Source organism: Mastomys coucha, unplaced genomic scaffold (assembly GCF_008632895.1).
Source record: "Mastomys coucha isolate ucsf_1 unplaced genomic scaffold, UCSF_Mcou_1 pScaffold8, whole genome shotgun sequence".
Lineage (NCBI taxonomy): Eukaryota > Metazoa > Chordata > Mammalia > Rodentia > Muridae > Mastomys > Mastomys coucha.
The window spans coordinates 3,188,362-3,215,662 of NW_022196914.1; the positions used below are offsets into that span (position 1 = coordinate 3,188,362).

General features: G+C 37.0%; 1 protein-coding gene across 4 annotated transcripts in view; it reads left to right on the forward strand.

The window, feature by feature from the left end:
- The window catches only part of Rictor (RPTOR independent companion of MTOR complex 2), a 95,375-nt gene that overhangs the window by 28,193 nt on the left and 39,881 nt on the right, over positions 1–27,301 (forward strand). For all 4 annotated transcript variants that reach the window (XM_031360446.1, XM_031360448.1, XM_031360447.1 and 1 more), the window contains exons 3-8: positions 1,031–1,128; positions 9,779–9,843; positions 10,870–11,001; positions 15,756–15,819; positions 21,197–21,323; positions 24,438–24,607. In XM_031360446.1, the coding sequence (XP_031216306.1) occupies positions 1,031–1,128; positions 9,779–9,843; positions 10,870–11,001; positions 15,756–15,819; positions 21,197–21,323; positions 24,438–24,607 (656 nt within the window). The remainder of the gene's footprint in view (positions 1–1,030; positions 1,129–9,778; positions 9,844–10,869; positions 11,002–15,755; positions 15,820–21,196; positions 21,324–24,437; positions 24,608–27,301) is intronic.

The following is a 27,301-nucleotide window of genomic DNA, read 5'->3' on the forward strand; positions in this document are numbered from 1 at the left end:
ATGATATGCCTTTGTATAGTTTTCTTCATGTTCCCTTTGCTTGGAATCTAGAATTTATTGCCTTATTGTTGTTATTACATTGATAATGCTCACTTGAAGTCACATAGTGCTTTTAACCTGGCTGGAAGGAAGGGAATCCTTCCCTTTACTTGCTTCCATCCGTTTGCTCCTTGTCTCCTCACACTGCTGCACTGGTCGTTGCTCTGCTGACTGCGCCACAAGCTCCTTGGCCAGATCTTCAGAGTACTTTTTCTCAGCAATGCCCAGGTTCTTTAGTAGCCTGTGGTCTCTTTTGTAGGCTTAGCTTTGTGTCTTTAACTCATTTCACCTAGATTTTCCCTCCCCTTAACATGTGGAGATCAGAGGACAGGTTTGTATGAGGTTCATTTTCTCCTAGAAGTGTCTTTAAGGCAGTTAGCCAGTACAAGTATAGGGCAGGAGTGCTTCTCATTTCCAGGGACCATTGTTCCTTAATACATAATGTTCATGGTTGTGAGAAATACACCTGATAAATGTTGTATCTAAGTTTTTGGTTATTTAAATTTGAATAGTATATTTGGTCCCTGTTGCAACCTAATAACAAAAATGAAAGTTGTGATGTTAAGACTTATGGTTTCGCCGGGCGGTGGTGGCGCACGCCTTTAATCCTAGCACTTGGGAGGCAGAGGCAGGCGGATTTCTGAGTTCGAGGCCAGCCTGGTCTACAGAGTTAGTTCCAGGACAGCCAGAGCTACACAGAGAAACCCTGTCTCGTAAAACAAAACAAAACAAAAAAACAAAAAACAAAAGAAAAGACTTATGGTTTCGTAGTTGAATAATCTGAGTGATACACAGTGTTGGACAATAGGCTTATGTGAGTGCACTGGCAATGTGAAGGGAATTGAACTCAGAAGTCAGCACCTGTGCATTTGGGGTGAAGGCTTATGCTGTAAACTGAGAACCAACACTGGAGGTTTGCTACAGCGTATTTTATGTTTTATTATGGTAATACTCTAAAACTTATATTAAATTGTTTTGTATTTTCTACCAGAACCTTCTGATAACTTGAGGGAGATTCTCCAAAATGTGGCCAAATTGCAAGGAGTATCAAATATGAGAAAGCTGGGCCATCTGAATAACTTCACTAAGGCAAGTAGCTTGAAACTGTACTGACATGTTCTTTTACTTGACAGTAACATTTCATTAATAACTTCATTAAAAAATTTTTTGAATATTTACTTGTGAGTAGTACTTTTCTGATTTTTCTCATTGATTTCATCCTGTTTTAAGTTTCTAAGGAGTCTTGCTGTGTTGTCTAGGCTGGTCTTGGCACCCTGAGCGCCTGCCATTTCCCTGAGGAATTGGAACTACAGTTATACATCACCAAGCCTAGCTGTCAAATGAATGTAAATAATAGAAATATGTTCATATTGTAGAAAATGCAGTAGACTCAGAAAGAAAACAGAAGCAAGTCACTGAGAAGCCTATAATCCAGTGTCTTACTGGCTTATTTATCTTGTTAACATGACTATTAATCTGTTATACATCTTTGAAACAAACATAATTCCCAGAGACCTGTTGTATTTCCTTTCCCTTATCTTAATTGTTTATTCCTTTCATCGGCGTCTAAATTAGAGCCCAAGTGAGGTGCATTTTATGGTTTTATTTCCTTTAATTATCAGTTTTATCTTGTTGATCTTTATGTAATTCAGATAGGCCATGACCTAACTGTTAAAAAACAGTTTTATTGGGCTGGCGAGATGGCTCAGTGGGTAAGAGCACTGACTGCTCTTCCGAAGGTCCTGAGTTCGGATCCCAGCAACCACATGGTGGCTCACAACCACCCACAATGAGATCGGACGCCGTCTTCTGGTGCATCTGACTACAGCTGCAGAAAATTACGCCAGAGCGAGCGGGGCCGGAGCGAGCGGGGCCGGAGCGAGCGGGGCCGGAGCGAGCGGGGCCGGAGCGAGCGGGGCCGGAGCGAGCGGGGCCGGAGCGAGCGGGGCCGGAGCGAGCGGGGCCGGAGCGAGCCTGAGCAGAGGTCCTGAGATCAACAGCAGCCACACACATGATCGAATACAGTCATCTGTACAGCTACAGTGTACTCATACACATAAAAATGAAATAAAATAATTCTTTTAAAAAAAACAGTTTTATTAGGCTTAGGAATTCTGTCATGTCTGGCTTTTCATGCCTCAGTGTGTGACTCTACTTGTCTTGGTGTAGTTTGAAAACTAGGGGTGGTTGTAAGATGACTGATTGCTGTTGCTGACGCGGTGGCATCAGCCTTAGTCCTAAGTGTTCTAGAACAGTGCTGTCTATAGAAATCCATGTGAGCTCCTTAAGAAAAGCTTTCACTAAACTATCCTAAAATTGCTATTTGCTGTATGAAACATAAAACATTAAATATCACTTAACTTTTCATACTAAATCTTCACAATTGAATATTTTACACCGATAGATGCCTCAGTTCATGCTAGAGATGTTTCCAATATCTATAAGCAGCTGTGGCCTGCACTGCCAGGTATTGGATGGTACCAAGATGGACTTTTGGGGTGGGGTTGGTCTCAGCCTTCATTCCTAGAGCAGCACTGTTTCTCCTGTCTCTGTTCCTGGTTTTTGGGTTTTTTTTTTTTTCCCCATCTGTGTCTAGGCTTTGGAGTGAGGGGATCCATTTCTTGATTCCCTTCCCTCTCTTTTCTTTCCTGACTTTATCTAAATTTCTTTCATAGCACTTCCCTTTGTTTTTCTCTACTTGGTCTATGCTTCTTGTTCTGTTTTCTGGGATTGTCTCCCTTTCTCCTCTTTGAACTGTGCCCTCAGCCCACCTCCCACTTCCTATTCTTCCCTCTGCCCCATTGTTCCCTTCCCTCTTTCCTAAATCTTCTTTGCTTTATGTTTCCCCTTCTTCTCCTTTATGTAGACTTTGTGGTAACTTCTGTAGTGAAGTCTCGAGGCTGTATTTTGTATTTTTAAACCATATTTTAAAATTAACTTTTGCCGTTTCTGCTGGCCTTGGTACTAGATTCTTGTTCACTGTCTTCAGGTACTTGTGGGTTGGGAAACCAGATAGACTTGGTAGAAAATGCTTAAAGTGAGAGGGATTAAGTCCCGAGTTGTGGTCTAAAGAGCTGCCCCATAAATAAGTCCACTAACTTTAGACTTGATAAAATTTACTTTGGCTAATGATATAGGAGAAGCCTAAAGTTTCAGTTAAATTTAACCCCAACCAATAGAGACCAGTCTTGGGGAAACTTCACAGTATTGTTAACAGCATTAGATACAGGACCGTGCTGGTTTGTAAGATAGCTCTATAGCAGACCGCAGGGCAGTTTGGAACTTATTTTATGTTTTTTACCTGTTTACTAGTTTTTCACTAACTCTTAAGAAGGTAAGCCTGCTTAATTGTTGAGCTGGAGATGGTAGATCAGGGTTCTTCAGGGTTTAGCACTCTTGACTTAACAGAACAGATAATTGTTTTGCAAGAAGGCTGAGCCTTGTTTCTGGCTCTATCTACTGTATGACAGGAACATTTACTAAACACACCTCAATTGTGATAAGCAAAAATTTCTTCAAGAATAGTCAAATGTTCCTTAGGAGATAAAATATCTCTATTTAATAACTGCTGCTGCTCCAAGGAAATGTGTATGGATTTTGTCATAAAATTTACTCATTTACCACATACAAGCACAGACTGAATTTGATTGTAGTAGTAAGCCTCTGAAATTCATATTGTTAGAGCTGGGTATAAATAATACTTAATTGAGGTGGCATACCTATAAAATCTGCATGTACATGTGCCTACTTAGTATAATGTAGAGATTCTCAAAAAACTCCATAGCTTGATTGGTTAAGAAGATGAAAGTGTAATAATTATAATGCTAGAAGACTCAGAGCTAGTTGGAAATTCTCTTCTGTTTGCACTAGAACACACACTTTTTCTGAATTTTAGCTATTGGTTGTAAGCTAGAGAATACTATCCATTTGAACTAAGCTTCTCAGACCCATGAAGTACTTTGTGGCTTTCTCCTCATCTGCTTCTCTGTATCCCAGATCTCGCCTGTTCCAGACTTTTGATTGTAATATACTAGACTGATGGGATTTTTCATTTTAAGTATGGCCTTTAGTTATAACTAGCATTTGCTTTACTGTTCAGTGTAAGTGTAGCCGTTGGTGTTAATTGTGCTAATGTATAGGGCGAACTTCTTTCCTAAAACCTCCTCATAAGCCATGAAGCCAGCACCTAGTGATGTGATCTTTTTTTTTTTTTTTTTTTTTTTTTTTTTTTTTTTTTTTTTTTGTGATGTGATCTTTTAATCACTTGACTGCCACACGCCGTGCTTGTGCTCTGACATCATCGCACTACATAGAGCAGTGTGGAAGGGAGACTGATGATGAATATGATTCTGGTGTTCTATTTTTACAGCAGACAACATGTTCACATCCTATCGACCTGCTTTCTAAAGATGAGGATTTAGGCCCTTTTCATTCTAAACATTTTAAAGCTTTGAAAGCATCTTTGTTTGCTTTTTTTTTTTTTTAATTTAAGGGGTGTATATGTGAAAGTGACATAGAAGGTTTTATGGTAAAAAGTAAAATCCTCCTCTCATTTTCTGCCTTTCCCCCTCCAAAGTATTCATTCTACCGTAATCCAGAGGGTATTGGCTAGAAGGTACTTAGTTTTTGTGGTAACAAACATTGGGTAGATATGTTTATGTGTCTTTTGTTTGTTTTGTTTACAAATAAGAATTAAGTGAACTAAATATAGTGTTTTGTAAAGTGCTCAGTTTTATTGTATATTGTATGTATATACAAAGTATTTTTAGGTGAGTTTAAGATATCAGTGTATGTAAATACAGATTTGCATGTGCCTATATCCATCTAAGTATATATTGATTTGCAGCTTGCATGTTTTCACATTACAGTATACCATAGAATGTTTCCCTTTTCTAAATATACCATTATCATTTTTTTTTTTATGTTCACCTCTGTGTTTTGTATATATGTGTAAATTACCTTCTAAGAGTGAGGCTTTGTGGTATAGTCTGTAATCCCAGCTACTTTCAAGTCTGAGGCAAAGGATCTCGAGTTCAAGGACTTGATGATGTAGTGAGAGACTCAGTGGTTAGTTGCTGCCAAGCCTAATGGCCTGAGTTTAATCCCAGGGACCCCTGTGATGCAAGGAGAGGACAGGGGAGAACTGACTTCTGCAAGTTGTCCTCCGACCTACACACACACACACACACACACACACACACACACAAATAAGACCTATACATGTAGTTCAAATTCAGGGGCCTGTCTGAGCTCTTTAATCAGACCCTGTCTCACAAAGTTAAAAAGTGGGGAAGGAGTGACAAAAGATAACTCTTGCCTAACATGAATAGGCTTTGGGTCCAGCCCTGCAAAACAGAAAATAAATAAGGGCTGCAAGATGGTCTTAGGTACCACCTATTGCTCTAATGAAACACTGTGACCATAGCAACTTAAGGAAGGGAGAGCTTTGGGGCTTAGAGTTGCAGAGGGATGTGAATCTATCCTCTGTGAATGTAGAGTATATCTCTCTGGCAGGGCAGCAGAGCAGCAAACAGCAGACATGTTGACTGGAGTGACATCTGAGAGCCCACAGGCATTTGAAACCTCAAAGTCCACCCACAGTGACATTCTTCCTCCAGCAAAGCTCCGGATCCTCCCCAAACAACTACCAATTGAGGGCCAAATATTCAAATGCCCAAGATTTATGGGGGGACATCTCATTCAAACCAACCTAGATGGCTCAATGGTTAAGAACACTGGCTGCTACTCTTCTGGAGGACTCAAGTTTGACTTCCAACACACCCATGCAAGCATATATCCCCCTGTAACTCCATTTCTGGTGGATTATATACTCTTCTGGTGTCTACAGGCACCAGACATGCACATGGGGCATACATAGACATATAGGGAAACCACTCTCATATAGTAAGCAAACAAATACATGTCTTTTAAGACTATGCTGTAGAATTCTCCTATATATGAAAAAATTTTAAAGTTTGGGTTATTCTGTGTTATAAATAGGGCAAGTATTTATTTAACCCTACTTCTAATTTATTATTATATATTTTAAAATTGGCTGTGTTAATAAGAAAATTCAGGGCTGGAGAAATGCCTGTGTTAAAGAACATATGCTGCTCTCCTAGAGGACTAGGGTTTAGTTCCCAACACTGATGCTCACAACCCTCTGTAACTCCAGCTCCAAGGTAGCTGAAACCTCTGACCTCTGAAGGCACCTGTATGTATTCACATATAGACACATGTACCTACACATGATTAGAAGTAATAAAAATAAAATTTTAAATAAATACATTTTTACAGGAAAAATATTCTTTAGAGATGATTTGCAAATTCGTTTTGACATTTTTAGAAGTAGCCCTTTATGAGTATGATTACGTGAGGAAGTCATATTATCCGACATGGTGGTGTACCAATGAAGAATGTGTAGTTTTGTAAGCAGGTGAACCAGTGTCGAAGGAATCTTAGCCTGTTTGAAGATTTCTATCTTCAACATTTACTTTGCTTTATATAATTGACATGTTTATGACAGGACTATAACTTTCTAAAGGTATTGATTGGTATTAACTTTATTATCAGTAAGGAACAAATTTAACAAAGTAGCTTGACTAAAATGCAAACAAGTTAGTTTCTCATATACTTAGAAAAAGCTTACTGTTTAAGTGTATATGTATTTATGTGCATATATGTTACCAAAAGGATAGTAAACTTGGGAGTTTGCTCTTTAGGGTCTGTTCTTCTCACATTGACAAATATCAAGGTCACCTAGGATTTTACTTTGGCCCTATAATGTGACAGTTTTTTTTTTTTTTTATAAATCTTTTTTTGTAAGAGATGCATTTATTATGTATTTATTATAAGTACACTGTAGCTGTCTTCAGACGCACCAGAAGAGGGCATCAGATCTCATTACGGGTGGTTGTTGGGATTTGACCTTCAGAAGAGCAATCGGTGCTCTTACCAGCTGAGCCATCTCACCAGTCCCTATGTGATGGGTTAATAACACTTTGGAGATCTTTTTGAGTTGTTATTATTGAAGAATTTACTTTCTCCTTAATCTATTTCAGCTAGTCCTAATATGTGAGAAAGTTTTATTCAACTTTTGAATAGAAACTAGGTTTCAAATTTTATACCTAAATTAGAACCACATGTAGTCACATGTGTAGGTGGCTTGTAAACAGTGCTCTCTATAAAAATAACTAGAACCAAAAAACAAAACCTGGGTGGTCCTGCACCACTCAGGAGGCAGAGTTCCAGGACAACCAGGGCTACACAGAGAATACCCCTGGCCCCCCAAAAGACAAACAAACCCAGAGCTAAAAACAACTAGAGAGTGTTGTTTGAAAACAGCAAACTACTTGACCATCAAGAAGTACAGAGGCCAGAGGTGCAGAGAAGACTCACTCCTGCAGAAGTAGGCTTCCTTCTGTTCTCAAGGAATACTCGCTGACTTGAAGCACAGAAAGAGACAGGGCCATATGTTGTCTGAAGAGTAGCTACTGTAGTTGAAGGATAAAACAAACAGGTGCAGAAGACTTCCCCTTAATGGATTTGTGAACTCTGGGCTAACCAGGATGGGATACTTAACGCCTGAGCTAGGCAGAAAATTTGACATAGAACTTTGTAGTATTTTTATAAGACCAATTAAATTTATTATCCTGGGGATTAGGGCTGTTAATAACAAGCTTTCAGTTGAAGCCTTAGAAGTGAGGAAGATCCAGAGGATGGCAGTCCTCAGGAGCAGCCTTCTAACTTGTACTGAGTAGCATCAGTGCCAGAGAGAAGGCTGACCTCACTAAGGAAAAATGCCACAATCTGCAAAGAGCATAGGAGCCAGCAAAGGATAGGGCTGACTACACAGTCAGCTATCAGAGGAAAACATCTATTAAAAAGAGCCCTGGGGGCTAGAGAGGTGGCTCAGCAGTTAAGAGCACTGACTGCTCTTCCAAAGATCCTACATTCAAATCCCAGCGACCACATGGTGGCTCACAACCATCCCTAATGAGATCTAACCCCCTCTTCTGGTATGGCTGAAGACAACTACAGTGTACTTAGATATAATAATAAATAAATAAATCTTTAAAAAAAAAAAGAGCCCCAAAGCTGGGTGGTGGTGGCACATGCCTTTAATCCCAGCACTTGGGAGGCAGAGGTAGGCAGATTTCTGAGTTCAAGGCCAGCCTGGTCTACAGAGTAAGTTCCTGGACAGCCAGGGCTATACAGAGAAACCCTGTTCAAAAAAACAAAACAAAACAAAACCAAAAAGAGAGCCTCAAAGATGCTAACATCTGCATCAATTTGCACTTTGAATAACAATGTAAGTATCAAAGAAATAGAACTGTGGAGAAAATGGCTGAAAAAGTAAGATTTCTCACTAGAATATTAGAAAGTTTTAGTTTAATTTGAGAAAAGTACGTTATGTAAAATTTAAAAATCCCTAGATGTGTTAGTGCAGTGGTTCTCACCCTTCCTAATGTTGAGACCCTTTAATACAGTTCCCCATGTTGTGGTGACCCCAACCATAAAATTTTTTTTGTTGCTACTTCAAAATTGTAATTTTGCTGTTTCGAATCTTAATGTAAATACCTGATATGCAGGTTATCTGATATGTGGCCCCTGTGAAAGGGTTGTTCAGTGCCCAGAGAACCACTGGTGTAGTAGAGAAGGCACAGACATTAGAAGACGAAGTCAGTAGAAAATATGCAGCAATTGAAATAACAGGAAATGGAAAAAAGAAAAGAAAAGGTGATTTAATGAAAATGCGTATATTTTTTGCCAGCAGAAGAGAAGAGATTTGGACAGAGTGGAATGTTTAAAAAAAAATTGGTAAAGTTTTCAAAACCAGAGATTTATAAAGTACTATTTATTTTGCACAAAGTGAATGCAAAGGAAATTGCAGCTGAACAAATCAAAGTAGGACTGATGACAACCAATGATGAGAAAGAAAATGGTTGAAAGAATCTGAGGAAAAAAGACATATTTTGAAAGAGCAGACAGCAAGATTTATGCTAGACTTTGAGCAACCAAATGGCCTGAAACTTTAGGAAGAAAATAGCAGCTAAACTAAAATTCAGTGTATTCACCAAAATTGCCTTTAAAAATGAAAATACAATCATTTCCAGACAAAAATAACTACAAACCTAGACAAAAGTAAGATCAGAACATCAGCAAACAATGTCACCAGTAATAGCAACAGAGCTTGTGACCAGTGGGGGAACTGTGATATTAGGAAAGAACAATAAAGGAAAAATTGTGTGAATATAAGCTGTTACTGACTTTGTTTGGGTTGAAAAAATAACCAGTTAACAGCAGTAATATCTTCTGCATCCTGAAAGATAAAGAGAAAAACGTAGGGAAAGTGAGGTTAAGAGTAAATGGGGTCAAAGTACTGAAAGCCTCCACCATGGAGAACACAGGGAAGAAATGTCTGTTAGAAGGATCAGCAGTGCTTGGACACAGTGGCAACCACTGGGAGTGGTGACTAAGACAGTAACACTGTGAGAGAGAAATACAGCAAAAGACAAGAGATGGCACTTCAAAAAGTGGAGGGGAGAGGTCAATCTAAAGTTGTGGTTAAGTAAAAGTTAAGATGATAGAAATAAAGCAGTGTATTTTTATTATACAATTACAGATTTTTTAGAAATTTATTAAAGAAAAATGTCCTCTTTTTGAGCCTAAAATTGTACATAGATAAATACATAAATCTAAATTCATATACAAGGTATTTTTGTGTTTCTTCTAACAGCTTCTTTGTGATATTGGCCATAGTGAAGAAAAACTGGGCTTTAATTATGAAGACATCATAATTTGGTAAGTTTAGTTCAGTCTTTTCTTCCATCCCTTATTTTAGTAATTTCCATTGTAACAATTTAAGTTAGAGCTAGGATTCCAGCAGCACATGCTCAGTTCTGTAAAAACGGTGTTTGGCTGAAAGGAAAATTCAGGAACAGTCAGTGACTTTGTTATGTGTGAACCTTAATTGAGATTTTTTACTGCTAGATACAAAGAACTAAACCTAAATATCCAGAATTACATGAACTTCTTCAAAAATTAAAATTAAATATTAAATTTGTAGACTGAATTTCTCATTCTTTCCAAGGAACGTAGGAACAAAAAAACCTAGATTTTACCTAAGAAAGTATGTACCTATTCCAAACGTATTGTGTGCTAATAGATAATTAATCAAGCAGTTTCATTACCACTTTCTGGTGTTCTTGGGAGTAAACATTAGTGGTATGTGTTTGCTACTGTTAAATATCTTGTGATTGATTTAAACTATCCTTTGAGACATGTTAGGGGCACACATGCAAATAAAGGATACATTATTGAAACATCTAAAGATGCAGTTTGAAAAGATTATAGGATTTCTTCTTGCAATATGACAGAATAAAACTCCCCACTGGCTGGATTAGTGTGACTATTCGGAGGAAGCACAGAGTAAAGACATCACCAAATACTTTGTAGTGTTTTTTGTTTGATGTTTGTTTAGTTGGTTGGGCTTTCTTAAATAGAATTAATTGTATATAACAAAAAGTTTGAGATAGCTCAGCCAAGACAGAACCTGATATGGGTGAATATCCTGAAGTATGAAAAATCTGAAATACTACAAAATCAGAGACTTTGATAGTCATCTCAAGTGTTCAAAAAGTTTGGGGTTCTAGATGTTTAGATAAAAGATACTTAGTTTGAAATAGTCTTGAAAGTTGTCCTAGTTTAAAAATACAAGGAATCAGAAATACTTCTCCTCCTAAGCATTTCAGATAAGGGTGAGGTAACCTACACTGAACTGTTGTGTCTTTGAAACTCATGTAACAGAACATCCTTTTTTTCCTACAGTTTGCGCTTAGCTTTATTAAATGAGGCAAAAGAAGTAAGAGCAGCCGGGTTGCGAGCGCTGCGCTATCTCATCCAAGATTCCAGTATTCTGCAGAAGGTGCTAAAACTGAAAGTGGACTATTTAATAGCTAGGTAATGTTCCGAGAAATGCCTGTGTTTCTTATGCCTTTAAAGTTTTGTGTCGAGTTTAATATTCAGCCAAACCTGTACAGATCTTTGGAGTATTGTACAGATTTTTGGTGTAAAGCTTGATAATTTTTGCAAAGGTACATGATCAAGTAAGACCAAGACTAAAGAAGGGTGTTTTTAGCATATCAAGAACTCCCTTTATACTTTTGAGCAATTGTAAAATAGTTTTCTCCATAGAGGCTAGTTTTCCTGTAGTAGTCCTGCATTTCATGTTATATGTTAATTAATATGTATAATCGATATATGTAAGTATACATTATTGTTTTCTCATCTGTAAGGTTCTTCCATGTTGATCATTTGTTTTTAAATTTATTTTTTTCTATGAAGTATTTGGTTTTATGATTAGGACATATTTTAATCTGTTCATTCAGGATAGTTTTCAGTGTTGAGCTATTATGTATAAATCTGCCCTGCAGTTTTGTTTAAGTCTGTTAGGTGCTCATTTCTTTCTTTCTTTCTTTCTCTCTTTCTTTCTTTCTTTCTTTCTTTCTTTCTTTCTTTCTTTCTTTCTTTTTTTTGTTTTTGTTTTTGCGAGACAGGGTTTCTCTGTGTGACCTTGGCTGTCTTGGAACTCACTCTGTAGACCAGGCTGGCCTCGAACCAGAAATCCACCTGTCTCTGCCTCCCAAGTGCTGGGATTAAAGGCGTTTGCCATCACCACCACCCGGCGAGGTGCTCATTTCTTAAAAGCATGCATACAAGTAGAAATGTTGGAACATGATGCATGTGTGGTTAACCATATGATTGTGCTCTCTCTCTCCCCCTTCTCAAATTTATTTATTTTTATTCTTTAATCCTTTTTTTACAGTCCAGACTTCATCCCCCAACTGCGCCCTATCCCATACCTCCCCCACTCCAGTCTCCAAGATGATGTCCCCACCCTCTACCCCCACCTCACCAGACCTCCCCACTCCCTGGGGCTTCAAGTCTCTTAAGAGTTAGATGCATCTTCTCTCACTGAGGCCAGAGCACGCAATCCTCTGCTGTATATGTGTCAGGGGCCTCAGATTTTTTTTTTCTTAAGAAATGGCACTTTAGATCCCTTGACTGGTTTGTGAGGTTTATTCATACTTACTAGATTTGGGGCTTTTGTTGTTTGTTGTGAGTTAGTTTATTTATTCATGTTGTTGTTATATTGCATTGTTTTAACAGGGTCTCACTACAAATTCCAGGCTGGAATCAGACTTACTGACTCTCCTACCTCACCTTCTTTATAAAGTGCTAGGGTTGCAGACACACACCATCATACCTGCCTTATATTTTGTAGTTGTGTCAATGCCATTATTTTTTTTTCTTTCCTGTTTTAGCTACTAATATATAGAAAAATAGGGTATATTGCCTTCTTTCACAGCAGTCTTGGTAAATCCCTATAGTTTACTAGTTTATGGATTATACTGAGCTTCCCATGCTCATGAGCATTAACTCATGACGATTCATCTCTCCCAGGACCTTTAACCTTAACCTTGCTTTAGACCTCTGCTGAGAACTGCACTGCATTGAGATCTTTCTAGTTCAAGTGGAATGTGTCAAGTATCCCACTGATTTGACTTTCCGTAACTGTTAGTAAACTATGTCTCTCACTTGTGTTGTTGAAGTCAATACGTTCACTCATGATGGCTTCTCATTTCTATATAAACTGAAGGTGTTGGTATTTAGTTTTCAGTTCCATTAATATATATTTCTGCTTTGGGTATTAGGATCATGTCTTATGAAATAACTGTTGTCGTTTTTATTCTTTGAAAGATACTATTTAAAACTTCTGACTTGTGTTAGTATTTTCTCCTAGATGGTTACACTAGACCAGTGAATTTTTTATTTTTAATTGTGGGTTACTTTGCTTGGTGGATACAGCACTGATGAGTGTTCTGTATCGGTGTGTGTTTGTCTGTTTGGAACTCACTAAGGCTTGACTTTGGTGAATTGACAGGTCTGTCTTGGTGCTGCTTCTTTCTAGGTGCTGCTCTTGTGTGGTCCTATAGCCTCCATCAGCTTCTCTCCTGCCTGCTGCATATCTCCCATCACATACATTCAAGCTTGTCACCTGGCTCCATGGGTGTTTTTGTCTCTTTTGTATTTTGTAATTTCTTTTCTGGTGGTTTTGTTACACTTTGTGTTCTTAAGACAAGGTATCAAGTAGCTCAGGCTGGACCTGATTCCTGCTCCTGCTTCTTACCTGCCCTGCTGTGTTGGAGTCCTCTATTCATACTATAGCAGAGGAGTGGACTGTACCTTTTGCACTGTTGTGTTGTTGTTTGTTGTGACGACTTAACCTTCACCTGCTTCTTAACTCTACTAGTGTTACTTACTGAGCCCACACAGTGTTTTCAGGTGATATTTGCTTGCCTGTGTTTGCACCTCATACTTCCTTAGATTGCTATTTAATTGACGGATCTCTTACTGTTTATTGTAGTACAGGCCTACAAAAGGTGAATTTTTTCATTTTTTTCTTTCATTTGATCTGCTGTTTGAAGGTTGATTTGCTACTAGTAGTTTTTCTTTTTTTAAAGAGATATTTATTAACTATGTATATGAGTATTTTGCCTGCATGTATGTATATGCACCATGTACCTGCCTACTGCCTGAAGAGGTCAGAAAAAATGCACCAGATCTTCTGGAACTAGAGTTACTAATGGCTGTGAATCACCATGTGGATGATGGGAATTGAACCTGGGCCCTCTACAAGACAGCACAGCTCTTAACCACAGGGCCATCTCCAGCCCCATCTGCTATTTATTTTTAGTGTGTATATGTCGGTGTCTTCTGCCTATTTCTTACTCTCAGTCAGTGCTCTCTGAAGGGTTTTATATGTTACAGCTTTCCCTCCCATGGTACTCCTTGGCACTCTGTTGGATCATCTTACATCACCCAGGTGTCTGGACCCTTACTGTATTTTTAACCTTTGCTAGCTTGTTGTTTGTTTTGTTATCATCATAGTTCAAGGCTTACTCTTTACTTAATTTTATTTCAGACTGTCCTGCCAGTAAGTCCTCCTCTTTAATGTTTGCTTCAGTTATGCCTTGTGAATTACCTTTTTAAAAATTTGTTTCTACTTTATTTCTCCATCTCTATTTTCACAGACATACCAACCACAGTTATTTTTGAAGTTCTTATATGTAAATCATCTGTTCTTTTCTGTTATTATTCTTTTTAAACTTGGAGTTCTTGAGACTTTTGTTTTGGGTATTTGTTTTAAATCATGGCTTATAACAACTAAACTATGTGCAAACATTCATGTTTAAAATTGCTTGCACTAGATCACGTTATCATTTTCCTTTGAAGAGAGTTTTATTCAAGAGTCTTGTCTTACTGCACTAGTTTAGGTTTTGTAAATATCCAAAGAAGTAGCAATTTGGAGTCTCAAGCTAGAATTGTGGTCATTTAACAGAGCCTCTTCCTTGTCCAGTCCCAGCCCGGGAATTTTTCTTAGTTAAGTATTTCCTGCATCTCTGCTCTGTTCTTGTGCTTCTCAGAGTAGGCTTTTACTTTGCCTATTGGAGCCTAATCCTGCCTTTGCACAGCATAGAACCTGTCCAGTGCTTTGGTGAGAACATTGGTACAGATTTCTAAGCTCATATTTCTGTCCTTTTCCTCCTTTGGACACTTTTCTGCTATCAAGTAAATCTCTGTCCTCAGGGCTCCGACTGCCCTACAGCTGGGGCTGAGCATGTTCCCAGTGGAGATGACCTGATGGACCGTGAGACTCCTTAGCTTGTCTTTTCAGGGTTTCTCATTTCCCTTTGAGTAGCAGTTGTCTGAAGGAAGCTATTCAACCTTTAGAGTTGGTTTTGGCAGAGGATTGGGTATGATCCAAGCTTTCTGGTAATAGCTGCTAAAAATGTAAATCTCATCTACATGATTTTTATGTGCGTACATGTGTGAGTGTTGCTGGACTCGAACTTCAGGCAAACACTCTAGCTCTTCCCCGTTTATTTTTTAATTCCATTTAGATACACCAGAAATGCTTTGAATAGTAACTTACCTAATTATAAAATATTGGTTAAAATAGGAACTGCTTAACATAGTTTTTGAGTAATTTTGTTGTGACATAAAACAAAATTTATTACGTTTTATAAAGAAATGTTATCTAAGTGATAACTTGATCAAATATTATTGAAGAGAACTCTGAATTTAAGTTATTTAGTAAAATAGATTTTTTTTTTTTTTTTTTTTGGAGACAGGATCTCACTACTATGTAATCCTGCCTGTTCTGGAACACCCGTAGGCAAGGCTGGCCTCAAATTCACAGAGCTCCACCTGCCTCTGCTTCTAAGGGCTAGGATTAAAGGTGTGCACCATGCCTGGCTAAAATAGGATCTTACATTGAATAAGACAGTCATTATAGATACAATTTAACCTGTGATTAAAATCACAAACTAAGACAACGTGGAAATGGTTCCTTTAGTGTTCATATACATCTCTGTGACTTAATCAGGTCAGAGAAGTCTTCCCGCACTTAGCTTCATTTGTATGTTGTGCTTCTTTCTTTATAGATACATCACCTTTTCCCCCTTGAGTTTTTATCTCATATTTCTGGTAATATTTATCACTAGAGATACATTAAATATTTGCTGTTACTGAAAAAGCACATAGTGCAGTTTTAATACACTACTGGATTATGAAGATAAATCTTACCTAATATTCTGTAAGGTATTGTTACACAGGATTTCCCAATGACTAATGCACTGTTTGTTATTTAGGTGCATTGACATACAGCAGAGCAACGAGGTGGAGAGGACACAAGCCCTTCGCTTAGTCAGAAAGGTATGCTCCGTCTGTGAGGGCAGAAGGGCAATGAGTGCTTTGTGTTCCATGCATCTGTATTTACATTGCTGTAGAATATTTTTACTAAAATTTAAAGAGTGAATTTTCAGGAAACATTTTAATTTTGTTATAAAATTTTATGAATTTAATAGTAGAGCTATTAAATATGTGAAGCATGAATATTTGTGTAATTAGTATATGTGATTGGTGATAGCTAGAACAGTATTCTTAGAAAATGATCGTGTTGAATATTTCTTTCTGTAGTGAACATATAAATGTAGTTACAGCTTAGTTACTAGAGAATAGATTATTTGTCCCAACTATCTTCATCTGTCTATAATGTGTGACTCTTCCTGGCTAATAGTATGAAACGATGTCCCAAACAGGAGCTCATAGCTTTTAAGATGAATTTGGCCATAGCCTATGGGCACTTATGACAAAGAATTTGGCTGACAGCTTTACAGTATAAAATGCTACAGTTTAAGCTGAGGAAAAGATTTGATTAAAGGCGGTTCACAATGCCTCTGAGATCCTTCCCCAGAATTCACTGTCTGTTGTAGTTGTGATAGCCTCATGACCAACCAGGAAAGGAAACGGAAAGTAAGGTTGATGGGGAGTCATCCTAAGACAAGTATCAAATCTTTTCCTTTGATGCAGTATATGTTTGTGGATGGGAAAATGTCCAATATTATTACTGATGTTTTAAAGCTGGGTCTTAACTATGTGGCTTAGCTGGGTGAAATACACTACAAAGCCCAGGGTTGACCTCAAACTCTTGATCCTCTTGCCTCAGCTTCCCTCATGCTAGAATTGCAGGCATGTATCACTAAATTCAGCTTAAAAGTATTTATTGACTGAATTTATTAGCTGTTTCTTCTTTTTACTGTCTTTAAATTTGTTGTATGTTTCAGACAGTGACTGCAGAGTTAGTATACTGACTTGTTTTCTTCTGTGCCAGTGAACCTTAATGGTTTAGTGATGGTCCGCAAGTTCACTGTAGGAAAGAATTAGGAAAGGATGAGTTTCTTCAACGAAGACTGAAATTCTACTAAAGTGATATTGGAAATAGGTTTGGAAACTTTTGATTTAAGAAAACTATTAACTTAGAACTGTGATTTGGCGTCTCATAGTTATATTTTAAAATGACATATTTTTTTGTTTGTTCTTAAATTCTTACTAATGCTATGAGTACTCATGACAAGAAACAAACATTTCCTATAGAACAGTTTGGAGCTTGGAGCTATATTTTCAACATAGATTGCATTGAAAATAAATTATATGCTAAAAATAAGCCTAACATCTTTTTTTTTTAAGTATATTTTCCAAGAAAGAAAATTAGTGAGGATAGTGTTCTTGTTTTACATTTTTGTAAATCTTTTAAGGGTGGGTCTTGATAAAAGGCAGCTAGATTGTTATGTTTGCTTCTATCTTACTGTCACATACAGAGGAACCTCTAGAGAGCTTGACTGTATAGTGAATAAATAAAAGCAAGCAGAGAGAGAATAAGTATTATAAAAACAATATATCTTTTTGTTACTAACAAGATAGTTACAGTCTTGCAGAACCTCTAAAAGTATTTTAGGGACCCTTCAAAATTGTCCACCTATATGTTACTTTCAGAAGAAAAGATAGTATCTAATAGATTCAAACAATTGACTCCATTTTTGGATTATTTAGTAAATACTCTGTCCCCTTTGCCCTCATCTCCATCTGTCTGTCTCTGTTGGGGGAGCGTATGTGCGTATCTGTGTCTGTGTATGTATAGACAGTGGGGTTGTTGAGAAAGGGTCTCACTCTCTAACCTAGGCTGGACTTAAGCTGCTGGCAACCCTCTAGCTACCTTCTACATGCTAGGATTATAGTTGTGAGCCATCATGCCTATCTTGTACACATTAAAATTTAATTTATAGTATAGTTTCATAAAACTATACTCTTAAAAATAATTTAGTAGCAAAATAACAGAGCAGTTTAATACCATTGTCTCCTGAGGTACAAATCATTGGTATGTTATTGCTTCAAAAAGCAATCACCATATGATATACATATATAAAATATATATTATATTTATTTACTTGGTAGTAACTATAAGCTAAGATAAAACATATAGGCTAAGAGAAAACTATAGACTAAGATAAAACTATAGGCTATTATATATGTATTATATATTTTTTTGATAGTAACTATATAGGCTAAGAAAAAGAGCTATAGTATTTGGTTCTCTTTCATTTAGCTAAACGTGTTAAAACATTTGTTGAGTAAATGCTGTCCTTTATAGGCCATAAAAACTATTCTTTTTATCAGTACTTTTAGTGTTAGAGGTACATGTGTCCTTTCTCAGCAGTAGTGAAATCAATAACATACAGGTGGATCTGGAGGCCAGAGGTCTGTGACTGGTGTTTTCTTCAGTTTCATTCAATCTTGTGTTTTCAAGTTGTATCCTTGAACCTGGAGCTTATCTGTCCAGCTAGGCTGGCTTACCAGTGAACTCTAAAAAGCTGCCATTCTCTGAACCCAGAATTGGAGTTAGAGATGATCGATATGATATATGATATGATACTCTTCAGTTTCCCCCAAACTTAAGTGTTTTTTTAATTCATTTTGCTCGTGCGTGTGTGTGTGTGTGTGTGTGTGTGTGTGTGTGTTGTGGTATGCCATGACACACAAGTGGATGTCAGAGGACAACTTGCAAGGGTGAGTTTTCTGCATTCAGTATGTGGGTCCCAGGGTATGAACTTAGGTATTCAGGCTTAGCTACAGTCACCTTTACCCTCTGAGCCATCTCACCACTTCATTAATTCCTTTTGTTTTATTAATACTTTGATGATTCTTACGGTAATAACTCAGGCTTTTTATATGCATTCAAAATGTTTGAAAACCTAGCTTCTTTAGTCTAGGAACAGTTAAGGAATACTAAATCATGTTCCCTTCTGTTTTACCTGTCTCATTTATTTGAAGGGATTCTTTTTGGCATTTTTTTTTCAGTGTTTTTGATCCCTTCTTTCTTTCCTCGTTCCTCCCAGTATTCTTTTCTGGTTTTGTCTTACACAATCTCTACGTTTTGCCACTGGTCAACTGTTCCTACTCTTTCTTTTTCTCATTTAAATTCCACCAGGGCTAGTCAATATAGTGTGTGCTGCTAAGCATTAGGACCAGACTTCAGTAAGAAGCTGGATATAGTAGCTTGCATGTTTAATCTCTGTTGTTGGGAAAAGGATAAGGGAGACAAACAGGCAGATATCTGCAGCTCTGGACTAGCCATTTTAGCTGTGTCACTCATCTCCAGGTTCAGAGAGACACCCTGTCTCAAACGTAAAGTGGAGCGTAATTGAGGAAAACATCCAGCATTGGCCTCTGGTTTCCGCATATTGGGACATGTATACACATATATGCTCCTCCCCACACACAGTAGACTATATTTTTTTTTTAGTAGACTATATTTTACTTCTTGTCATGCTAATTTAACATTATATTCATATGGAATATTTTTTATTCATAAAATAAGTAAAAGGGCTGTTTTCCTTGTACCCATGATTCCATGAAATTAAGTTCTTACGTGCCTTTGATATACCACACTACTAGATAGTGGGAAAGCAAGAGTGAAGAACCCAGTATCCAGATCCCTAAAGCCACTTTGGCTAATGGGTGTTAAATACAACCTGCCTACCTTGGTTCTGCCAACCATTTCTATCCAAGCGCATCTGATGACATCGTCCATGTAGGCAAAGGACCACCATGACCTCAGTTATCACTTGCTTCACATTCATTTCCTCCTTTCTGTCCTTGATTCCCCATCCAGTCACAGCACAGATTGCAGCTGCCTGTCTCAGAGCACTGTTGTCTAACTGCTTTGTGCCAGTTGTGCAGATTTATTGCCTAGTCTTGAACTTGGCTTTATATATCTGTTCCTGCCAGAAAAGACGATTGTAACAGTAGCCACAGAGCATGAAGCATGTCGTGGCTTTTCCTTGATTGAGTGTTTATAGGTCAAAGAGGAGAGCGTCCTTTGATCTCATTTTCTTTTTAACACTTTTTCTGCGTGCATCTATCTCCCTGGAAAATATCAATTATGATTTCATTTATAAAAATTTAATTTTCTGTATTTGGGCCATAGTATAATCTATTGAATAAAAAAGTATATGTTTAGTAGACATAAGATAGTATAGTAGAATTTTTACTGTACTTGAAATTGTTGGAAATCTTGGGAAATGAGGTTACGTTTCCTGGGAGAGTAGCTGCACCCTCGTAGATCCATCTCCAGCCAACTTCCAACTTCCAGTGGAAGTTTTCTATGATCACAGAACTATGACTAACATACTAATGCACTAGTAAAAATTAACATAAACCAGGAGAGGCTAGGTCCCTCCTCCCCAGGAAGATCATGTCTTCTATCCTGCTCTGCTCATCCTCCTTTCTTTGGGTTAGTGGAAAGAATTGATTAGAAACTTTTCTTAGGGTCTTGTGATTGGAAATAGAGTTATTTTGTGGTTGTGAAGTGGTGTTCTTTAATTTTAGTTGAACCGTGTACTATTACTCTCTGCTGCTTAAATGACGTAAACCACTGAGTTAGAGCCAGGCTGATCAGCACAGAGTGTTCCTTTGGTCCTCATAGACCTTACCTGGCTGTCTTTATTTGGATATCTGTATCCTGTGTCAGAGCACACATTTTAACTCTTGAGCAGGTTCTTAACTCCAGTAATATCCAGGAGAGGTTACTTTTCTTCCTTTATCAAAACAAAACCACCTTTTTTCCTGCTCTAGGGTGTTATTTTGAAATGGTTGTCTACCAGATAGTACAGTAGTCTGCCACCTGCTTTATTTTCTTCCTGCTTTTAAAATCAGATGTAGACCCTCTTGACCTGTTTCCAGAACTGCAGTTATATTATTGCCAATTTGAACTTTGACATGAGGCTCATCCAGAATTTTATCACTCGGTTTCTATATGGTCTACTTGACAATTTTTCACATCAGGAAATTCTGGATTAGTCAGTCTTCCTTCTGGCACAGCAACAAATCCTGGTAGCTGAGGAGGAGTGGAGGTAAACATCAGGGACATGGAGATGGAACAGCATTGTTGTGTGGTCACCACGCTCATGTCACTGAGCAGCATTGTGTACGCTGAGGAGCTGTGTAAGATGCCATTCCTGTTCTGGAGGGACTTAAAATCTTAAGAGATAGGAAGTCTTATTTAACAATTAGCTTAGTTTTAAATCATTAGAAAAACCTGCTAGTTATAATAATACCAGTTCATACAAAGCCGAATGTTAAAATTGGTGCCTCAATCTTACAAGAATTCTGTGCCCTTAACTGTCTCCTCTGAATAAAATGAATTTTAAAATATACTAAACCTGAATTATTTTCTGATTCTTCTCTGTTACAGATGATTACTGTGAATGCTTCCTTGTTTCCTAGTTCTGTGGCCAACTCATTAATTGCGGTTGGAAATGATGGACTTCAGGAGCGAGACAGAATGGTCCGGGCTTGCATTGCCATTATCTGTGAACTAGGTCAGAATTGTCTTCCAGTAATGAAGAAATGTTTTATAAAGTACATGTAACACTCACCAGTGTCTTTAAAAGAAAAATGCTCTGTCTATTGCTACAAAAATAGGAAAATGGAAATTTGTGATAGAATATTAGATGTTACTTATCAAATAATTCAGAAATTATGTTGTCATTTTACAAATCCTCAAATTTATTCATTATGAAACTTGATTGTAATCCAATAATAACAATAACATCTAAAGTCTAGCCTTCTGAGATTGATGATACTGTTTAAAAATAATAGTCTAGACTGCACAAAGTGAATCCTAATAACTCTGTTTTATTAGGGATCAGAGATTAGAGTGAAAACAGAATGAAGACATGAGTGCATGCTTCTGTGGCACTGAGAGAGGAGCAAGTTCTCAATTATCAAATAATCAAGCAGGGATCTCAATAACTAGAGTTTACTATATGGCACCAAACAAGTGAGTGTCGCAGAGCAGGCAAGCAAAATAACAAGAGTAAAGTAATACAGTAAAAGCAAATAATTCCCTAAATACCCACATGGCTAATCACTACATTTTAAAAGTTTAACCTTGTTTATTATCAATGGAATATAATTTTAAGTAAAAAGAAAATGATGGGGTTTGTCTATGTGGTTGTTTGTTTTTGGTACTACCAAAACATAGAAATTGTAGAGATCATATTTTATCTTGGGGATAATAACTTAATAAAAGTTTAAGTTAAGAAAGAAGAGCCACACTACCAGTGAGGACTGAAAGTACTGTCCATACTCTGTCCTGGTGTAGAAATAAGATCAGAAATATGATTATAACAATTATGAAAATTATAAAAATTTTACTATATGCCAATGTATGAGATGCCTAGAAACCTATATTGACTGATACATGTCATAAAGTGAAGCAAAATGTAAGTGGTGAGGAACCAGAATAGGAAGGGCAGGAAATGCCGAATCCTATGGTAAACAGGGTAAAAACATGGTGAAATTAGTTTATCATTAGGGTGAAAGACAGACTGCTCAGCCTTCATTTATAGTAGGTAGAAGAAGAAAACATTGAAATGCATACTTGCACTTTAGAAAACTCCAAGTTGAGAAATTATATAATAAGGTAGAAAAATCTATTAGGAGTTCTTTTCACTAGAGTCTTTAAATATACATATTCTTCAAAACTCATTGAAGTAAATGGGTTTTAAAAATAAATGCTAATATCCAATTGCATGAAAGTGGAAATACATGCTAGATCAGAAGCCATAGAAGTGATTGCAAATACTGAGGCAGCAATGGCTATGAAAGGCTCACCAGCGTACCTTTGTACAGCAATAAATAATCAGGTAACTCTATCAAGAAACATAGTTAGATAAGTAGAAAAATTTGAACAGCTATGCTTGTAATGTATATAAAGTAATGTAGTAAAGTAATATAATAGAGTAGTTACAAAGTGCTACTGAAAACATAGAGGAGACTAATCTTAAAAGTAACCATGAGAACACTTAGGAGAAAAAGAAATGGAAGAGAAAGAATTTGTCAGGTCAACAGTGACTTTTTGTTTTTGTATGGGTGTGCATGGTATGTGCACACACATGTAAAGGCTAGAGGTTGGCACTCTATGTCTTCCTCAGTCCCTTTGTACCTTATGTTTTAGGACAACAGTCTTTGTAAGCATTGTTTACTTTGGTGAAGTAATAAATGAAGTTCAAGTACTAAAAAGCAGCTACTTGTCACAATAAAGATATACAGAGAAAACAGGATCAAGTGAGATGACTTACACTATTACTACTGTGGGGTTGTGAAAATTCAAATCTGGTATATTTCAGCATTAATAATCAGAATAGGATACATAAGCATATATGAAATATGTAGGAAATACAGATGACTAATGTGTGTGTGGAGGGGGGAGGATGACTTTCTAGTGAGTCAAATTGAGTTTCAAGAAGATACAAGTAACCTAGCATACAGAATGGGCTCAGTGACTGCAGCGGAGGGAGAGATGGGAACCAAGGGATTCCTGGCCTGTGTTGTTCAGATCTGTGCACTGCCGTGCTGTGCAGCTCTGCCTCATTTCAGAACACAGGAGAATAAACAGGACAGAAGAAACCAGGGAACAATTTTTGGAAATGGAAATAAAAACTATTAACTCTCACTCATTTTTTAAAGAGAAAAACTTTTTTAAAAGTTGCATATTCTAATTTAAAAACATGTTGGCAAATCATTAAATATAAAAATGAAAGATGGGCATAGTGACAAATAGCTGTCATCTCAGCCTTGGGAGACAGACCCAGTAAGAGACCAACTGTCAAAGGCAGCTTGCAGATATACCAACCCTGTCTTGAAAAAAGTAAAGTATAAAAGTCAATTTGAGAAATATCCTAGGATAACTGACAAAGTATTCATGAGGGAAAATTGAGATTATTATCTCAATAATGTCATTTATCTCAATAAAAACTTATTTTTTTGGAGTGAAATAAATAGAACTTAAGTCATTAAGACATATATACATGTCAGGCATGGTGATAGACAGCTGTGATCCTAGCACTCTGGACAGATGGAATGGTGCATGAGAGGCCTACCTGAGCTTGGTGCTGACTTCCAGGCCCTTTATTCAAAACAAATCCCACCGCAAAAAAGCACAGACTACATGCAGGGACAGTCCTGATCTTCAAAGGAAGACTAAGAGAAGAGTTTTTCATCTTAAAATTACACCCCCCCCGTGTGCGTATGTGTTTTGTTTGCATGCATGTGTGTATTTTTTATGAAAGTAAATGATACATACTGCTTAAGTCAAAATTAAAAACAAGAAGCTCTGTCAATTATTTGAAAAGAACCTATGGGACCAATGTCTCCACAGTACAATGAACTCCGAAACTGAAGAAAAATATTCAGTAAACTATGTTTGAAGAATATGGCAAAATTGTTCAGACATTTTAAAAGTCAGGCTTGGGGAAAAATAGTAAATGATTTTAAATTAAAGACAGTAAATCAGTAGGAACCTGATATCTTTTACTTGTAAATGTATTTAATTAAAAAGTTTTCAAATCTAAAAGGAAACTAAGAAAAGTAAAAGAGTAGGGTTTAAATACTCAGTACTATGAATATAATTAGTCTTTCTTTCATTTTAGCACTTCAGAACCCAGAGGTGGTAGCCCTTCGAGGCGGACTAAACACCATACTGAAAAATGTGATTGATTGCCAATTAAGTCGAATTAATGAGGCTCTCATTACTACAATTTTGCACCTTCTTAATCATCCAAAGACCCGGCAGTATGTGCGAGCTGATGTAGAATTAGAGGTAGGCACCTTTTAGTATGCTTCTAATATAAAATACGATTTTAAAGTACTTGTGTTTATTTAATGTTTATGGGTGTTTAGCCTTCATGTATGCCTGCATACCATATGTGTACAGTGCCCACAGTGGCTAGAAGAAGGCATCAGAACCCCAAGAACTGGAGTTACAGATGGTTTTAAGTTCTCATGTGGGTGCTGGGAATCGAACTTTGGTCCTCTGGAAGAGCAGCCAATGCTTTTAATGTTAGAGCTAGCTCTCTAGCCCTAAAATATAAGTTTAAATACAAAATTTTGCTTAGAAATTTTGAAATAGTAGATAGATTTAGGTGCTACATTAATTGTCTAACCTATGTTAGTTTGGTTTATTCCCATTCTTTATTACAGTTATTTGATTAGGAATGAGTTAAAAATGCAATTCTCTAGAATATTTCAGCAACATGCAAAATTGTTCATTTTGTATTACTCCTAAGAAGTTTCCTGAGCCAACTAAAGAATGAGTAAGATTATACTAAGACATGTGCCTATGTAAGAAATGCACTGTGTTAATACTGTTTACCTTCAGCTAAGTGGGTTCCGCTTGTTCATAAACAATACACAAGTTCTCTCAAGAACCACTTTGGGGGCTGAAGAGATGGTTCAGAGGGTAAAACCCTTATTGTGTACCTGACAACCTGAGTTTGATTCTTGGATCCTCATAAAAACTGGCTGTAGTTCAATTCTGTGATCTCAGCATTCCTGAAAAAGCGTAAGAGTTGGCTGAAAGCTCTTGTAGGTACCTCAAGGGCAGAAACAGCGAGAAGAATTCTGCCTCTGGTGTAAGGTGGGAGAAAAGAGAGTCCCCAAAAGGTATCCTTCAGCTTCCATATGCACACCATAGCATGTCTGCACCCGTACACCAACATCACACACATACATATATAGTAAATTAATAACAAAAAATAACAATGAAGGAACAGTATACTTTGGTATTTGGTATTTGAACATGTGTGTATCATTTAAAAAGTATGTCACATAAAGTTTTTACACTAATTCAGGTAGTAAGGAAAATATACACTCCTTATAGGTGGTCCTTACTGAGGATGATGGCACATGACTGTAATCCTAGCATTCATGAGGCAGAGGAGGCCAGCCAGGACTACTAGTGAGACTGTATCAGACACAGCAGGTTGTTTTGGAGAACATACATTATTGTCTCTTGAAGACAGCATTCCAAAATAAGTTTAAATCAAGGATCTAAGTATTAAATTATAAGTTATCTAGGACTTATATTTATGATATTCTAGTTATCCTTACCATTTTAGGGAAGGAGCCTTAAATGTAGTAGTTCTGATCATATTAAGATTTTTTTTTCCCTTTTTTTTTTCTCCCTGTGATGAGGTCTTGCTATGTTTCTGGGCTGGTCTCCAGATTTTAGACTCCTAGGTCAGCCCACCATATAGGTTGAATGATAGGCAGAACCAACAATCTTGGCATTAGGACTATTTTTAAGAACAATTACAGATGCTAAAACTTTGCAGACTATGATTACTAACAAATGTAATAAGCACAGTAGTCTCTTAGTGATTTTTAAATGTATTGGTCTTAGGAGTCCTATGCCAGTGAGTATTGATATATTATAGAATGCTTAGCTTTAATTTTTATTACATAGAATAATTAATATTAAAATTGAATATTTTTATAAGTGAAGAAGGTAGGTGTGTAAGCTCTCTTTAATTCCTATACATTATAAAGCAGACTCGCAACCCTTCATGGAAATGAAAATAACCTGCACAGACTATGGTAGATTTCTAAACAAACCACTCTGTATTATGCGTATACAGCCATAAACATCTTCCTCCCTCAGGAAGATGACACCCAGTGGAACAAAGTCTGAAATGGTGGACTTAGGCTGTATAAGTTATGTTTGGGTGATGTGCGTGCAGCTCAGTGGGTAGAGTACCAGCCTACTGTACTAGAGAGGGTGTGAGTTTATCCTATGACCTTGCTGACTTTATAGCTTTAGGCAAGTCTTCTTTTGACTTAGATTTTTATCAGGGATAATGATGGTCATTCATGGCTTTCAAACTTAAAAATTATTCCAAAAGTTAAATGTTCTAAATAACAGATCTTAAAAATAGTATCTGCAGTACTTGGCAACTATACAAGCTTATATTTAGCTATATGCATTTCCCTATATTCTAGTCTATTTAAAATGTGTTGTGTAATTCTTCACACTTAATAAATCTGGCTTCCCTGGCTGTTTATCACTATTTCTGTCTTCATCCCCATGTCTTCATTGTGGAATCAATTAGAGAATGCAGCCTTTATTACATCAAATCAATTTTGTTTTCACTTTAAAGCAATACATTTTCTTTTCTATAAAGAACTATTTGTAGTACCCTTGACATCACCTTCCTTTTGTTAAAAATAAGTGTGTGATTAACTTGAAGTTTTGTGTCTCAATTTTTAATTTACCCTGATACTCATTTGTAGGGAGTTTATATAGTTACTGTGTAATTGCTTATTTTTTGCTGTATAATTTGTAGTATGTTGGAGATGATATTTAGTAAGCTCTTCCTGTGATATCAGAAAAATCAAGACCTTTTGGTGAAGCTGAGCAGTGGTGGCATACGCCTTTAATCCAGCCTTTAATTCAGGCATATAATTGATCATCCTTAATATGAAACTCAGAACGCTACAACAGCTGAGGCTTTTTGAG